This window comes from Haliotis rufescens, unplaced genomic scaffold, assembly GCF_023055435.1.
Source record: "Haliotis rufescens isolate VD_foot unplaced genomic scaffold, xgHalRufe1.0.p SCAF_1, whole genome shotgun sequence".
NCBI lineage: Eukaryota > Metazoa > Mollusca > Gastropoda > Lepetellida > Haliotidae > Haliotis > Haliotis rufescens.
In genome coordinates, this window is record NW_025963779.1 from 36,770,260 (window position 1) to 36,788,170 (window position 17,911).

The window sequence follows — 17,911 nt, forward strand, 5'->3', positions numbered from 1 at the left end:
ACTCGCAAAAAACGTGCCTTGTCTGCTGGTTTTTATTATTACCATTATTACAAGTTACATGGTCCTGTGGTGGGAGAGAACAAGGTAACTCATAACTGTAACTGTAAATGTCGAGATGAGAGGTTATTTGACAAAACATTTTAATGGATTTTTAAAATTCATTTTTGGGAAATGGCTAAAAAGTAACAGGCTGATTTGTGAAACATGTAATGAAAAGTACAGTAAATTGGTGTGGCTTTACCTAAAAAATCTGAATTTTAAAGTATAGACTTTTAGTTGCTGTATGCATAGATCTGCTTTCTTTTGCTCATTTCTCTTTAAATATATAAAATATTTAAATATAGGTTTGATGATACAAATTTTGGGGGAAGTTCAGAAAATTGAAAAATATTTTGTGTTCAACATAGAACATAGACTCATTTTGTCATTTATCCATCTTAAGACTAGGTACATTTTCCATCAGTTTCCAACACAGGTGTAAATTTGTCACCTTCTACTGAATAACTCAAATGTGATCAAATGTACAATATCATGCATATGTTGAAGCAAAAATATGACAAAATTAGTTCTCCAAAAATATTTATTACCAAAATATAGATATAGCATTGAGCAAAATACAGTACACACCATCAAGAGAGAAGCAATCCAATTATACTTGTAAATGAAATGATGCATGCAAATACTTTTGACAGATTTGTTAGAAAATACTTGCATGTGGATGACACACATATTGACTTAACAGTCTAGGATAAATTCATTGTGTCATGCTCATTATTGTTAGCTTATTAGGTCTTGTTTTGTCAAAACCTAATGAAAATAAGTCTTTTGAGCATAATTCATCAATCCATCTACAAACATATGAAAAGAGTCAGCCTTAAACCACATTTTTCTTCAGGTAACTTTCTTTATAATTTGTGTTTAAAAGTTCCACAAGTGAACGTAAGTGAAAATATCTAGACGACTAACTTTGAATTTTGACCTAAGTATTTAGATATGACTGTCACCAAATTCATTGCGGTAGGGATAATAACTTGAGAAGTACTTCCTGGATACCTAGGGGGAAAAGAGAAAATTCTGTTTTCAAAGTGTGTCTGTAAATATGTTTATGATTTAAATCAAAGAACACAGATCATCCATGATCAACTGTGTGTAGACCGGTGCTGAATTGGTAGCACACACACACACACTGGAGTGTACATGGTATTATGTGGTTTATTCACTTGCCATTAACAGTTTAGACAGAAGTCATCATTAACAAAATTTATAAACAATACATTAACAAAATCTAACAACAATAAAACAAACAAAACATAATGCTGATTAGACTGATGAAAATGAATAATCTGAAACAGAAAGTAAATATGTGATTTGCCTCCCTATGTTTTCCATGCCTTGAAATAGTAATATACAGTCACAGTTTTTCATCTCTCCATTTCTTAAATTTTAATGGTAATGTATGTGGGTGTTCTAGCAGTGTCTAGTCAAGAAATAAAAAATTACTATAACCTGAAGAACCTGTTTGGATTTCCATTCAAAATACAAATATTTAGAATTCAGTGTATTAATATTCATTGTTATCATAAATACACTGAACCCATTTGCCCCAATAGTTTTATTTTGAGTGTGGTTTGAATGACATGACACTTAAAATAACTGTGGCATCAGCTAATACAGCAATATCACCAACACTCGACATCCCTCCCATTGGAAAACATTGTTTCTATTTAAAAGTTCATTAACTACAGTCTTCTGGTTAAATAAAATTTATCGAGTGCTAGCACATACCATGCCACATATGTAAATGTAGATCAATACAGAACTCTCATTTTCATTGGTTGATGGTTTCAAGCTCATGAGAGAGAAATTCTGTGCAGAATTTGTGATAAGAGAGATGAGATGACATGATGGTGATGGTGATGGTGACGAAACGAAGCTATGGTAGTGAATGGGTCAGCGGGTATTTAACATAATACACTGGATACTCAAGGATGGTGGTTGAAATGTCAATGTGATTAAAGTTGAATTATTCAACCATATTATAAAACAAGACAACTGGCATGCATATACAAGCGTTCATCTTACAACCCATCCATATCCTGTAATAACACTTAAAATTCTGCAGTATAGAGCCAGTCACTAACTTCCCAAACGGTTACATTCTTTTTCTTGAGCTTCCATCAAACTAAAAGAATAGGTAGAGGTATGTTTACACCTTGTTCAAAGTTGTTGTTTTGTTGTTGTTGTAAAAGATCCCTTATACTTCATCAGACCCAACTATTCTTGCGCTTATTTTAAATGCAATCTACCCTAATGTTGCAAAAATATTAATTTGATTGAAAAAGAGATTTTTATTACGTCTTTTTATCTCTGCTTTTGTGAAATATTTAAGTATTTTTACTGTGAAGTGTTTTGAAAATTACCTATCATAGAATAAGTTAACACGATGAATGCAGACAAGTGAACATCTGTGTAAATGGAATGAGTTAAGACAGTTGTAGCTCTAGGATGTTAAGTTACATGGAGCTGGGGACAGTAAATCATTACAGGAAGCAGTTCTAGCTCACAGAAATCTACACTTGCACTTTAGCAGGGAAGCAAGTTCCAACATGTAACAAGTTGAAGCACCGTTGAAGACTGTCAATCTCAAAGTCACCAGGAATAGAGACATGTCAACACGAAGCATAAGTATAACACAACAGTATATCTACCCTACATGAACCAGGCTCTTGCCAGGCCCTCCATATCATCATGTCAGATGTCAAGTCACACGACTCTTCATCCAACTCATGGCAAATAAAGCCTTGACTTTGACTGAAGCAAGTCATACATTCAAGAAGGTGACACAAAGGTGTCCAAGATATCAACAAGAAAAGTCATCAATATTTTCTGGGTTACAATAACAAGGTTTTCATATATTAACAATATACATCCCCATTACAAGATACCTTAGAAAACAGAATGACAAACTAACATGGTGATTGTCCTTCATAAATTAGAAAATCAGCTGTTAAAAACTACAATCGAACACCATTATCGAGAACATAGCTGGACTGTGTTGTAACTATGAGATATTCAGACATTTTAGATAAAGAGGAATAACATTATATCGTAAGGCGGTCAGGACTGGAGCATAGGTTCCAGATATTGGTGCGTTCAAGACGAGGTTTGTCTCTAACTTGTAAAATCATCATGATCCTACATGCAAGATAAATTATCACCGGTTTTCTCCATGTTGAACTGTCTACAGGGCATAGTTATCCTGAATAACCAAGTGGTCATAATGATATGAGTGGTGGAGGTTCTTTCCCAGATATGTAAAGAGGTTGCATCTTACAGACACTGTTCCAAAAGGGGGGTAGGGTAGGAGGGTGGGGGTGTTTTAAGGGGGTCTATAAGAAGGATTGTCCTTCACGCTAACACAGATTTGCAAAAGTCCTAGTCCTTAAGTTCTGTGGGTAAAATGTTCCTCATAAGTATAGGACATACCAAGAGTCAGATCAAGGTGAACCTTGGATTCCACACCAAGATCATGGGATTCTGCCCTGACTATATGGACAAAGGGTCACCAACAATTATGGTATGTTAGACGACTGGGCACCTGTGCCACTTGTGCCCACAAATCAGAAGAATTCCCCTCTGAAAAGAAGACGAAGAAATATCCGGTAGTTATTGAAGACCATTTACAGGCAGTTTGGTATCTCCGTACAAGCAAGGCAAGGCAATGCATGGCACACTGTCAACACACGGTCAGCACGTGGTTACATAAAAAAAGTACTAATTTGGTTCTATGAGTCAGGTGCTTATGAGTGTTGAACTGACAACGAAATGGGAGACAAACAAAATTAAACCCCATGACATGAACACAGATACGGCAACGGGCGAATAGCCTCACTATTCTTATTATTATTGTATAGCATTCATTCAATTACTTTCTGACACCCTCATTTTGACACTTGAATGAATCAATAGTGACATTGCGTATAAGTGATGTTGCAACAATCATAATGGTATTCCATGCCAGCCAAACAGTTGTATGGATCTTGACAAGACAGTGACTGGTCAATCAGATAGCTAGATTAATGGTAAACAACATGCTAGGAAGTTCAGCATATCAAAAACATCACTTCCAACTCACAGCTTTAGCAAAATGTCCTCCCTTCAGAAACACCCCAACAGTAGATATTTGGATACTGACTGACTGGGATGCAACATGTAGTCAGCAGTGTTCCTGCTGTCTCACTGCAGCCTACACAGTTTCAGTCTAAACCAGGCAAACCCATGGTTGATAAGATGAGCAACACTCATCAGAGCATGACATGTGACAGATGAGGGTTGGTTGTCCTTGATTGTCATCAGTCCAATACTGTCCACAGTCACTCACTCCCCCGCATGCATGAGGTCCTAGGATCCATGACCCAGAACACTGCTGTGTGTTGAAATAGAGTTAATGAATGCCCAGATTATGACAGTCCAGCCTTTATATCCACGGGACATATCTGCCTCTCGCCTTCACTCAAGAATATCTGAAGAGCTTTCTTCAGTAGGTGGACCCCCATCTTTCTCTTTGTGTTCAGTGACCAAGTTGAGGCCACGCCGTAATAGTCCCCTCGCTTCATGTTGGTCAGTTTGGTCAGCCCTGCAGGACATGGAAACAAACCTCATCACACAAATGGATTTAGTTTGCTATTTCATAACCTACAATTAGAAGTACCCCGGTACTATTGAACCTTATGTGCATCAGTGCATATGTGCATTTCAGTCATGTCATTGGAAGTAATTTTAAACCAGGAAACCAGTGATATTTCATGCTGCCAAATTACAAACACACATGATCAGCCAAGTGAGCTAAACCAATTCATGGTCATTCAGTCAGGCGCATGATCCACAAAGCGTTCGTAGTGTTATGACAGTCGTAAGTCTATATTACTTTAGACAGTTATGACAGTCGTAGCGCTTTGAACAATTTGTATTTCGGGCCCCAGGTACACATTCCTACAATATTTGTTTGTTCGTTGTTTAACACCGCATTCTGCAAATATTTTTGCTATATGATGGTGGTCTGTAAATCATCGAGTCTAGACAATCCAGTGATTGATATCATGAACATCAATCTACAGGATAAGATGACATGAATCCTCCAAGTCAGTGAGCCTAACCACCTGATCCCATTAGTCATCTCTTACGACAAGCAGTGGTTGCTGAAGATAAATTCTAACCCTTCACGGATCTTCATGGGTCCTACAATAATGTGATTTTGATTTGAGACAACAAAAGAAGAATCCAGTCCATTGTGCTGACGATGTTAGTGAGTGAGTTGGGTTTAACGCCTCTTTTAACAGTATTCCAGTTATATCGTGACGTGTCAGCTTAATGTGGGAGGAAAGCCTGAAGTGATGCAGGTCTCAGACGTTTACCACTTCGTTGAAACCCACAGGCACGGTTATGGTGCTGATAAATCTTGAAACATAATTGTGGCGAACCAGGATTCGAACCCACAATCATAGGTTTCTGTTGTGCCCAAGAGACGCAACTCTGCACAGCGAATTGCGGCGCCTTAGACGACTAAGCCACCCGTGGACACCCCCCCCCCCCCAATGACATGAGCTGGTGACATCTGGACTACCCACCTATTGCCTCCACCATGCAGGCCTCACGGGTGTATGCCTCCACAGGAATAACACTTTGGAAGCAGTGAAGGGAGACAACTCCAAGACCCTCATCCCAGACATCAATAATGTGCTGCACCTTGGAGCTCACCTGGTAAATGAGACAGGAACATCATATGTACAGGAATAAAGGACACCCGTTGATACAGTTCAACCAATATTCTAGGAAAAATGTCTGAGCCAACCTCATCAAATAATTTGGGATCAACAATGTAATATCTGGGGGCGCTGGAAGCGAACAAAGAAAATATGATCTAAATAGTGCTCCCTCCAATATCAAATGGTCACACCCTACCAGTCATGCTTTCTGATTTTCTCCTGGTTATTAGGATTTTCAAGCATCATCATCATAAATGGAAGCAACCTTTTCAATGACACAAACAACATAGGGTATTGTGGGAGGACAAGCCCTACTATGTCATTGGTAACATCAGTTCAGTTTCGAGAAATGTGAATATCAGCTCCAGTTGTTGCACTGTTAAACCATGAACACATGCATATGACAACAACAAGCTTATCAGTCTGCTTACAAAACCCCAGAGGTTGTTCTTACAGGAGGAGACAAGTACTTAAAATATAGGCTTTGATGATTACTGAATGGTCATCAAGTCACCATCCATTTTCCTTCTGAACAGATATTGAATAGGCAATGAAAATATCTGAAGTATACTGATAAGATGAAATCACAACTCTGTAGCAACCCACCTTCGGTTTGGGCTTCTGCATGTGAGAGATGGCTTCATACAGGTGGCAGTATGGCCGCGCCCTCTTGCCCTTCCCAACATAGAAGATGGCATGGATGAAGGCCTTGAATATTTCACTTTCTCCTGAAACAGATTTATCATCATTATTCACACAGGATAGTTGCACCAAGTGAGTGATTGATGGACAGAGGGAGGAGAGGAGCAAGCACTGGGCTTTGTTTTGATGTTTCAGTCAGTGCATCAAAACATACACTTAAATAGCCACAAACTTTGTAATGACCCACAACATATTATATACTAGAACATCCAGCAATCTGTTGATCTGAATCTTTATTGAATATTTTGCCAATGCTAAGAAACCATAAATACTGGTAATGCTGAACCTTTTTCTTTTTAAAAACTTGAGTAGATGACAACACTTAACGGCTGTACAGACACCATATTCAGGCTATTTACCTAGTGTTTTGGCCCTATATGGCAGGTTCTTGGTCACTCTGGGGTCAAGCAACAGGTAGTTAAAGGAGGACTTTAGAGTCCCCTCCCGCCAAATACGACCTTGAGTATTTTGGAAGGAGGCAACCAACTTGTCCTCAAGGTCATCTACCCCTTTGAAGTCAAGATTGTTTTGTAGAGCTGCCCGAAGTTCAGGGGAATACTCTGAAGATAGAACACAGGCCAGGTCATTATTTACAGTCCAAATTAATCCTTTGAAATATGTAAAACATGTATTGTTTCGTCACAACAAAGAAAAACAATTCCAATTTATTAACCATAAACAGTTCTTAAGAATGAATTATGAAAGTTCTTTCCCAACATTATATGGTCCTTGTTGTACTAATCACTATCACCCAATATTATTTCATGATTAACTTATCACAAAAAAAGGATCTCAACACTAACCTGGTCCATCAACTGTCAGCTTTATCGTGTGAGTTCTGGTAGGATCAGCTTCCAAGCTAGCAAGTCGGACCAGATAGGTCTGCCGCGTTGTCGCCATCACTGGGCCAGGATCATCCCCAAGACTCTGCAGCTTCTTGCGTATCTGCTGGTTAGAGAGCTGACTCAGATGTCTCGGGATAGCAGGCTTCTTTATATCACCATCCGTCTTGGGTTGGTTGATCTTCTGGCCAGTCACCTTCCTGCCGTCATCTGTGTCGGACTGATAGTCCTGCCAGTCGTAGATCTCGGTGTCCTCAGAGTTGATGGTGAAGGTGCTGCAGGTGCTGTCCAGGGACTCCCTAGTGCTGCCCTCCTCACACTCCGATGGAACATACCTCTCCAACAGGGTGATCCCCTTCTCCTTGTCCTTGTAGAGATATTCCCTGACCGAGGCATTGCTGCAGAAGCTGTCCATGGACACACGTTTGTTTCCAGGCTTCACTGGAGACAGTCTCTTTCCAGATTTCACTGGAGAGGTTCTCATCCCAGAATTCACAGAAACTTTTCCCAGTTTTTCCACTAGGGATGTGATCCTGTCATTAGCTTTGGCTTTCTTCTCCCTTTCACGAATTTGGAAACTTTCATCTGATGAAATCAGATCTGTTTCTTCCAGTATGTTCATAACTGATGGTGGAAGCCATTTGGAAGAAGATCCTTCCAGATCATTCACACAAGAGCTGTATTTGGTTACATTACCACTAACATTGTCTGATTTATTTTGTTTCTTCTCTGTCCTGTGATTGAAGCTATCATCTGATGTTATGAGGTCACTGACATCAAGAACTTCATCAGGAACTGGGGGCTGCCAATGGTGTTTGCTGGGACTAAAGCTTCGAATATCAGTCTGTAACATGGTTTTGAAGGCATTTCTGTGTCTGACGTCGGTAGTGAGGTCCAGTTCATCATCTAGTGATGGATGAGATGGATGACGGTCATGTTTCACTGGACTAGTAAGTCGAAGACTTGTTGGACCACTGTCTCTCCTCTTGGATTGCTCTGTCACGACAACTTTGCACTCTGTTTTGTCTTCATTATCATAGACACGACAACTAATCCCAAAACTGTTATTTCTTCCATATTTGTTCTTGGAACCACTCTCATTTTCATCAGTCACTGCCGCCCTGACATTCAGCACAATGCTGTCCTTGGAACTTTCACTGGAGAATGACTGACTATCCATGTTAACAGTGGGATCTAAGGGTGTAACAAGGGTGAATTCTGTGTCATCTTCACATGTGACAAATGTGTCACAAGAAGACGCTGACACACTACTGACTGTGCTGAGTCTTTTACCCCGAGCTACAGGAGAAGCATCTGCATTTGATCTGACATGATAGACCCTCTCCACAGGAGAGGATACTTTCCAGGCATCAGGTTCTTTTTCTTTTGAAATTCCATGCAACTCTTTTGACTTGAAGTCTACAAAAGGATGCCCTGGAGATGTGACATCCAAACACACCTGGTGGCCCTCCTGCAGATACCCCTCAAGCTCCCTCTGGATATTCTGGGTGTACATGCTGGATCTTCGTGGAGCCGACTTGCAACTGGATCTGGATTCTGGAGTTCTGGGACTAGCTGCATAATGACTGGATCCAGAATTGCCACTGTAGATTCTTGAACCAGTTCCAGAAGTGGTTGGAGTTGCACAACCCAAACTAGATTTGGGATAGTGCTCCTGCCTTGAGTTACTGTTTCCATTGTCATCAGATTGTGTTGATGTCACATCATGTACTGCGCCAGGAGAAACACCATTGTACAGATGATCAAACAAGGGGGGAAAGAACCTACCAGGTGATGAATTTGGTGACATTGGGCTTGTCACTTCTGACAACTTTGGTGAATGAATAAATCTGGATGGACTGGAGTGTGCATCATCTATTGAAGAAGACTTCTGTCCCAGTTCACTGTGAGGTGGTTTGTGCAGGCCACTGCGCAGTGATGACTGCCACCTTCCCACTTTCTCAGCCGATGTCTCCTGTTTGTCCTTCAGGAGGGTCCACTTTGGGGCAACTGACCCTGGATCACTGGGTATCTTCTTTGGTATCTTTTTCACAGTGTTCTGTGTAGAACCTTCATAGCCATAATAACCATGATTCAACTGGCCAGGGTCATATGACCGACTGAGACCATCTCTGGATTCATGTCCATAGTCACAATAATTAATGCCCTGCCTTGAACCTTTGTGACAATATGGGCTACTTTTGCTGCAACGATGACAGTCACTTGACAATGTTTGTTCACACCTGCTGCAATGTTCTTGAAAGCACCCACTATTATCCATAGGCTTTCTAATCCTCACACAGGATTTGTGGAAGTGTCTCAACCTGTCCCTCACCTCATCCCCCCGACCCCCCTCCCAGCAATCAGGATCACTATCAGTGAAAGATACATGGCTGTTGTGGTCACAATGTCTGCCTCTCCGATGATGCCCACAGTCCTCACAAATCCTCCAATACTCTTCATGCCTGTCTCCATCACAGTTCCGACATCTGTCTCCTTCCCCCTGAAACAGGCCTCTACATGTTCTCTGTTTTGACTCCTGATGCATGCATGTCTGTTTCCTAGGAATCCACTCTGAGTCCCTATCACATTTCCCATTGGAAACTTCCTGCCCGTCTGTACCTCGGGACTTCCTTTCTAGATATGGATGCCTGGGGGAAGTGACGTCCATGCAGACTTGTTCTCCATGCTGGACACAGTGGTCAAGTTTCCGCTGTAGGGCTGTAGTGTAGACACTGGACCGGCGGGCAATAGTGGTCAGTGACTGGTCAGGGGAGCAGTCGTCCTCCTGGAAGGACACGTTGAGGACATCTGGTGTTGTGTTCTGGGACAGGCTGTCCCTCCCAGCATCAAGGCTCTCTCCTGAAATGAGATATTCTAGAATGAGCATTTCTACTTTTCATACCTTCTCAGCATGCTTACTCTTTTGCTAAAGGAATAGAACTAAACTGCATATTGATGAATATACGGAATATTGACTGGCCTAATGGGTACAGACAAGTAGATACAGTCTTTCTGTAGAGAAAACAACTACACCACATGGTCTTTATAAACAAAGATTCACGGAGATATCCTGAACACAGTTCTGCTAGAAAACAAAAATCAAAACCAAAACAGGACAGAAAAAGCCTGTATGTATGATGTACATTTAAAACTGTACTTTAGTTGTCAGCTAAAAATTCACTCTTAATTGCTATCTTCCAGTTGGAAGATGAATTTCTAAAAATTCACACCTTTGATGTCCATATGCCTCAAACATGTATTCCCACATATATTTATCAGAATGAAATGATGCAGTATGGAAAGATGGACTGGATCCCTACTTGTATATCTGGGCTCGGTCTCCCCCTCCTCCCCTTCTGGGATCAGCAGCAGGGAGTAGTACTGGAGGAAGCACACCACCTCACTGTGGCTGTAGCTCCGCCCGACATCTACAGCTCGCAGCCCGTCCTAAACAGACAGGTAAGTACTGTATGATAATTAGAGGTTACTGGAGGAAGCACACCACCTCACTGTGGCTGTAGCTCCGCCCGACATCTACAGCTCGCAGCCCGTCCTAAACAGACAGGTAAGTACTGTATGATAATTAGAGGTTACTGGAGGAAGCACACCACCTCACTGTGGCTGTAGCTGCGCCAGACATCTACAGCTCGCATCCCGTCCTTAACAGACAGTAATTACTGCCATTGACAGTCCGAATCCCGGCATGAACAGACAGGTAAGTACTGTATGATAATTAGAGGTTACTGGAGGAAGCACACCACCTCACTGTGGCTGTACCTCCGCCTGACATCTACAGCTTGCAGCCCGCCCTAAACAGCTATACAGGTCATTTCTGTAAGATAATTAAAGGTTACTGGGGGAAGCACACCACCTCACTGCACTGTGGCTGTAGCTACGCCCGACATTTACAGCTCGCATCCCGCCCTGAACAGACAGGTAAGTACTGTAAGATAATTAAAGGTTACTGGGGGAAGCACACCACCTCACTGCACTGTGGCTGTAGCTACGCCCGACATTTACAGCTTGCATCCTGCCCTGAACAGACAGGTAAGTACTGTAAGATAATTAAAGCTTACTTGGGGAAGCATGCCACCTCACTGTGGCTCTTCCATATCAAGGAAGCACACGACAAAGGATATTGCATATTAATTCTAGTGTATCATTTGAGTCCTGCCGAATGGTGATAAATATTTACAGCATTCATTTGTTTAGAAATGAAATGAAACTGATTCTATGGAACAAGTGGTTTCATGGCATTAAAAAAGTGTGATTGCGTAATGCAATACAATACCTGATCCCTGAGACTTGGGTCTCCTCCGTTGAAGAGCAGGAGTTTGACACTGTCCAGCTCTCCCCATGTAGCTGCGATGTGCAGCGGCGTCAGACCCTCGATAGATCTACAGCATAGAAAGTCAGTCAGAGAGTGAATGTTGCATTGCAGACACCAATACTCCATTCACATGACCAGAGCTGGCAGATGAAATCTTGGCTATGAAACCAGTAGACATCCTCAATTGTCCAGGTTCATACACTATTAGCCTGACAAATTTCATAGAAATTACCATAACTTTAACATGGTATTACGGCAGCTTTTGATGATTTTATATCAATAATAACAAACAACAACAACAAAAATCTAAAAAAATTGTATATTCAGAGATTTATTCTATCTCACACTATGCATTTCTCCTTCTTTTGATGTTGGTGTGGAAAATCCCTAGAAGAAAGATTCCAGCTAAAAAAAACCTTACAACCGAACAGATCACAGCATCACCATGGTCACAACCTAAACAAATGTGTCACACACTGTAATCCCATGCATTGCCATCTTTACACAACCTGATCACCTGACATAACCTGCCACATCATTCTCTTTCTCAGAGCGCACAAGCTGGTGTAACTGTGATGCGGGGTTGGATGGGTGGGCATGTAACGTGTATGATAGGATAAGTTCATAAATATACAATTTATTTAAACTTAGCCTCTCTAACACTAAGCATTTTATCCCACGGTTGGATGGTGGGGTGCAGACACCTGAGCCTGTATTAGGCTACAGTCGTGAGATGTACTTGAGGAAGCTGGTGCTAAACAATGCTTCAACCACATGACTGGTACACAGTTTAGTGTCAAAAGACATGAACTCGTCATTGGCTGAACGCTAGAAAAAGTGAGAAAACCCCTATACATTACTAGTACATAAACATCATGATATCCGGTAGTAAATGTGTTTTGATTTTCATGTAGGACATCGTGCCAAGAATGACCATTTAGCTTAGAAGGAGGGAGCCTTATCAGCTACAACTTGTAACCAATATGGAACAGTTCTCCAGTCAATTAGTTCTACAAGACGGGCCACACACGCTATCTCCTACAGACAGTAGGGTAAGCCAGCTTGACATCTCTTGGTACGCTTCATCAGAGCTATCAACCAGACAACAATGCCCACAGGATTGAAGAATGCTTCGACGAGAAGAGGTAACGATCGACAACATCCATATATAAGAGGATCTTCAAACCAATACTGAGACCTGAAGGCATAGGTGAGCAGGTAAGGATTTGGGACACCGCCAAATCGACCGGGGATTGCGGCAACTCCAATGTTGAAGACCTAAGTCTCTACAGATGAGTTTCTTTACCCTAAGGTGGTTACTCAGTCTGGGAACCCAACGTGTAAAGACAATGAACAACACTTATTTCAGTGTGTACAAGATATGATGTACAATTCAGCCGATGGAGGTATGATGAAGCTTCATCTGCGCTGAGGAGCTGCCGTCAATTTTCGTGCCAGGATCAAAGAACCAAACTGTCTGTGACATAGATGTCACACAGATGATGGCAAGTGAAGACTCCAGAAGCACCCTGCCATGATGTCGAAAAACGTGCCTTTACTACATCATACTTTTAACGCCATTGTCGAGGTGACAGCTCTAGTTTCGTGTTGCTGGGGGAGGTAATCCTGCAAAGGTGTATGTTTGTAGAATCACTGAGCATAACCAAAAGGAAACTGTTGTACGGGAGACTTCTGTGTTGACCTCTGTGGATAACGGGATAATCATGATAACGAGTCTCTTTCGGGAGTATCGTATTCTTGGTGAAGCCTGCAGGTAAATGTGGAGAGCTCTACCCAGGCATGAGGAGATGTCTTCATGATCATCTGGATTCAAGATGAATACTAGAGAAGGGGTGGTGAACAACGGATCTGGTTGTCCTGGAAGTTGATTCTTCGCAATAAAATCCCAACGAAGTCCCAGGTTGAACTTTCTGTGATGCTGCCTCTCAAACTGGACTCTGGTGACGCCAAGAGCATGGATTTCGCTAACTCGGGCACCTGTTCAGGGTGACATGCTCAAAATCCTTCTCTTCAAGGGGTTCATTGACCTCCAATGTTAGATGACGTAAAATGACATTAAGGTCCAAAGTAGGTGGACAAAAACGGGAGTATAGGTCTGCAAGTCTGGAGGAGCTAATGAGAGCCTGTAACCCTGCAATCGTAGAGAACTTAGAGCCTGTTGTAGTGGCAACCACAGAATTAATGGCCTCAAGATAAGTAGCCAGGGTGGACCTTTGAGCTTCCGTGTAGACCGTAAGTGTTGTAAATACTCGCCAACTTGTAGCCGTGACGCAGTGGTTGGAGCTGTGATGTCATGTGTACAACAGTTTCCTTCAAAGGCCTTCCACTTATGATCATTTAAGGCCTTAGTGGAAGTGTTATGAGCTTCAGGTATGGTCTTGGCCTTAAACGGTACCCATATAGTGAGACAAAAAGTCCATAATTCCCTGGAATTTATCATGGTTTAGCCCAATAGCACCTCTTATATGAGCTTTCTCAGAAGACTTGGACTGGAGTGCATAAGAGACATGGCTATGGCTTTAGTAGCAGACAAAATGGTGGTTACTAGCAGGAGCGTACGACGGACAGTAGTATCCAGGTGGGAGAGTTCCTGGTCTTCAATAATAGAGTCGCTAGATGTGTGAATGTCCCCGTCTTGTTCTGGTACCATAACTGTAGCTGACATCACAAGTGTACCGCAATCTGCCAAGTTGAATCTAGGAGGAACACCTTGTCCTTTTGTATGTGGAATAATGCAAAAGCCTGGTCCAGAACAGACTGGCTTGGGAGGTAAGGTGATGCTAGATGAAGCAGAGTTTGTAACTACGAAGCCCGACAGACGATCTTTCTGTAATTTTAGCTTATCAACAATCCACAGGAGCGTATCCGAAGGATCCACGTTATCAAAGCTTCCTGTTGAGGAAGGGAGGGAGGCCTGGTTCTCTGTAGTGACGTCTGGTTGTATTGTTGTAGCATCTCAGTGAGCTGGGTCCATAGTGTTAGCAAGAGCGCCATGAATAGAAGATAAGGTGTCAGTTGTTGTGTCCGGAGGAGGTAAGGTCTCCTCGCTGGACTGGTGTTGCCAAGCTGAAGTAATGGCTTGCTAAAGCAAGTCTAATCCGTATAGATGACAGGGTGATCCCAAGAAGTAGCGGATCTTTCCTGGTATGAGTATCCAAGAGTTGGGTCCATTGAGTACAATCAGGAGATGGAGTAAGAGACTGAGATCTGCTGTGGGACAGTGGATTCTGACGTCTGTCTACATGTGAAGTGCCTTGCAGGTGTGATGATTGTTGATGTCAATCCTGATGTCAATAGTAATCCAACATTTAGAGGTAATCTGAATAGATGATGATTTTGATATGGAGGTGAGGGGTATTGATGTCCATCCCAGCTGTGATGTGGCTGTGGATCTGAATCTGAGGATCGAGATCTGGCCTTGTGTCAATAGCGATCCAAATGATGATGATCCGAAAGTTCTGATCGGTCTTGCTCATTTGTCGTCTGGTACACTGGGACCAGTTGTAGTGGAAGTTTTGGCAGGAATCAGATACGGTATCATCTTCAACTGATATGAAGTGACGGTAGATGAGGGTGGTTCTTTGACTGCCATATTCTTGGAGTAACTTTAGTAACTAGTTTCAGCATCTTAGACGATGATGATCCATGTTCAGGGTCTCTGGATTTAGATCGCTGGTCAACGGTGTGCACTTGACACTTGCGAATAAAGTTCTGAAAATCTTCCTCCGATAAATAGGAGCACAGAGAACTTCGGCGTTCAGGCTTCCAGAAACTGTGACAATCGCAGCATGAAGTATGGGGATCGTAGGATGAAAACGTGGGTTTACACTGTTGACAAGCCAGTCGTTTCTTTGTCAGTTCCCATAATAAACTGCTGTATAAGTGATGTATCCATCAGAGGTTGATTGCCAACAAAAACCAAACAATTATTCTCTACTGACGCAGGCATGTCATCACACCGTGGCAATGAGATAGAGAATGATATGGCAGGTTATGTCAGGTGATCTGGTTGTGTAAGGTCGCTATGCACAGGATTACAGTGCGTGACCCATTTGTTTAGGTGGTAACCATGGTGATGCTGTAATGAGATCGGGTGTAATGATTTTTCGAGGCTAGAAAGTTTGAATGACACAATGTTCATAAATGCTGTCCAAACAAATCAGAGTTAAAATTAAAGAAGAAATTGTTCTGAAGTCAAAGAGATGAAGAAGTTATGTTACTTTCCAAATGAACTTTTTGTAGTGAGGGGGTGCCAGGTATTAACCATTACAGAATTGAGAAATACAACGTATAACTGAGGATGAATAGTGGGTGATAGCATGAACAACGATTAAAACCATCAGTACTCATGACTCCTACTCAGCCAAGTCACACATGAGTTGATCATACACTTCATGACAAACCAAAACAAAGAAACACAGCATACATCTACAAGGGTTAGTTCTCCAACGTAAGTGCAGGGTTCATAACAGAGAGTAACAACAATGTCTTTCATATTTATTTCTATCACCTTCAATGAATTAGTCAACCAAAAACTAAAAACTGGCCCTATGATCATGTTGAAATACATGAACACACTTGAATATCGGATTATGAACACTTTTACTACAGATTAGATTGTTTACTTTGTTTACTTTTCTGTTATTCAAACACTATACTAATACTAGTAATAGAAAATACATGCAACATAGCAACTACGGCTGGGACGGGTAAATCAGGTACTCGGGTCTGAGCACTGGGTCCTGAGTAGGACCCGGATACCCACAGGACTACCTGGACCTATGGTTAGTCACGTGACATATTGTTAAATGACAATAACAATAAAATTCCATGATCACACCACAAGTGGCTAATTTCTTTTTTACCACCTTACTGCATGTACTGTGCATGTATTCCTTCTGACTTTTATATGCCTGAGTGAAGATAAAGCTTCAGACAATTTCAAGGCATGCATGATCAGATCATTTTATACATCTATCTCAATAGTTTCGCTTGGGCTCCATTAAAACAATTCCCCATGGGACATTTTGTACCCACCAATTGAGACCTACAGTGGGTACCCAGGTAGTAAATTTGGACTGTCTCAGCCCTAACAGCAACTAATCCTATTATAGATATTTTGATGTAAACTACCACACAACTTTCTTTAAACCTACCTAATATGATCATATAACATATTTTTGTCCATATGGATCATCTGGTTCAGGAATTATATAATTCTAAAAAACTGAAAATGACAGTGAGGATAACTATAATCCTATTACCATGCTTAGATATTTACCTAACATTTGGATCTCCATCATATTCTAACAATAGCCTGAGTGCATCTGCACTGAGTCCTGCTGCCATGTGCATGGAGGCCACGCCCGCCACACCTCCTTCCTCCAACACATGGTTTGGGTCAGCGCCATCCTCAAGCAGCTGACGGGCACATCTGTAAAAATATAATGTGTATCTCTTGTAGAAAATAAATGTCATGAAAGGAGAAAAACACACACAATGCATATAAAGCATCTCTTCTAGGAAGATGAACTTCATTTCATATTTATATAATAAAAACTATTTTTCAAATGTTACTTAGCCCCCGTGTTTGGAAGTGTTGCCACTCCATTATTTAATCTGAATGCACACATCACTTAGATATCACTCGTGGGCTGGTTCAGCAGCAGTAATCAATGAATTAGCGCATGACTCCAAAAAGGTAATATTATTCAAGAACATCTTTGGTTTCTGTCTATCCATATATATATATATATACTCATAGAATCAGCTTAGTATGGACCGTCTTACTAAAAGAAATTCCACAATGCTTTATTAATACATCTCTCTAATTTTTTTGTTTTATTTGAATATATTATCTCACTGACACTGTATTGTTTTATTAAATATGCTGTCGTAACAGCTGATTTTTAAAGTTTCCCGGACTGACGAGAAGAACCTTGACCATCAAGGATCTGAAAGTCAATACTTCACTATTCTTGTCTATCATGTCTAGATGTTCACTCGATCTCTTATCTAAGACATAAAGGATTAATCTATTTTATTCTCGATGAAAATAACCAGACAAAGGAAGTTACAAATCCTGAATTCTTACGTTAAATTTCCATCATTAAGAGCTCTGAATAGTTGTAGTGTTGTCATGTTATTTTCAATTTTACATTGTCGATTTCAGGGCACCTGTCAGTTTGGAAAGCCCGCTATCGGTCACGTGATGAAATTTACAAACACTTACGTAAAAAATAAACGAA

General features: G+C 41.2%; 1 protein-coding gene across 1 annotated transcript; it reads right to left on the reverse strand.

The window, feature by feature from the left end:
• Nucleotides 1-27: 27 nt before the first annotated feature.
• Nucleotides 28-17,867, reverse strand: LOC124135780. The gene is made up of 10 exons (XM_048380454.1): nucleotides 17,758-17,867; nucleotides 16,945-17,097; nucleotides 11,604-11,709; nucleotides 10,803-10,865; nucleotides 10,633-10,759; nucleotides 7,271-10,171; nucleotides 6,827-7,027; nucleotides 6,372-6,493; nucleotides 5,628-5,757; nucleotides 28-4,636 (listed from the first exon to the last, which is right to left on the reverse strand). Exons 1-10 carry the CDS (start codon nucleotides 17,802-17,804, stop codon nucleotides 4,461-4,463), a joined length of 4,026 nt encoding a protein of 1,341 aa, XP_048236411.1. The 5' UTR covers nucleotides 17,805-17,867; the 3' UTR covers nucleotides 28-4,460.
• Nucleotides 17,868-17,911: the final 44 nt, after the last annotated feature.

Excerpts from the sequence above, each read along its gene's own strand:
- LOC124135780 (XM_048380454.1), bottom strand. The coding sequence starts at position 17,804 with ATGACAACACTACAACTATTCAGAGCTCTTAATGATGGAAATTTAAC. Across the intron at positions 6,494-6,826 it reads ATATAGGGCCAAAACACTAG|GAGAAAGTGAAATATTCAAG; the intron begins GTAAATAGCCTG and ends AATCTGTTTCAG. Across the intron at positions 4,637-5,627 it reads CTGCATGGTGGAGGCAATAG|GGCTGACCAAACTGACCAAC; the intron begins GTGGGTAGTCCA and ends CATGTCCTGCAG.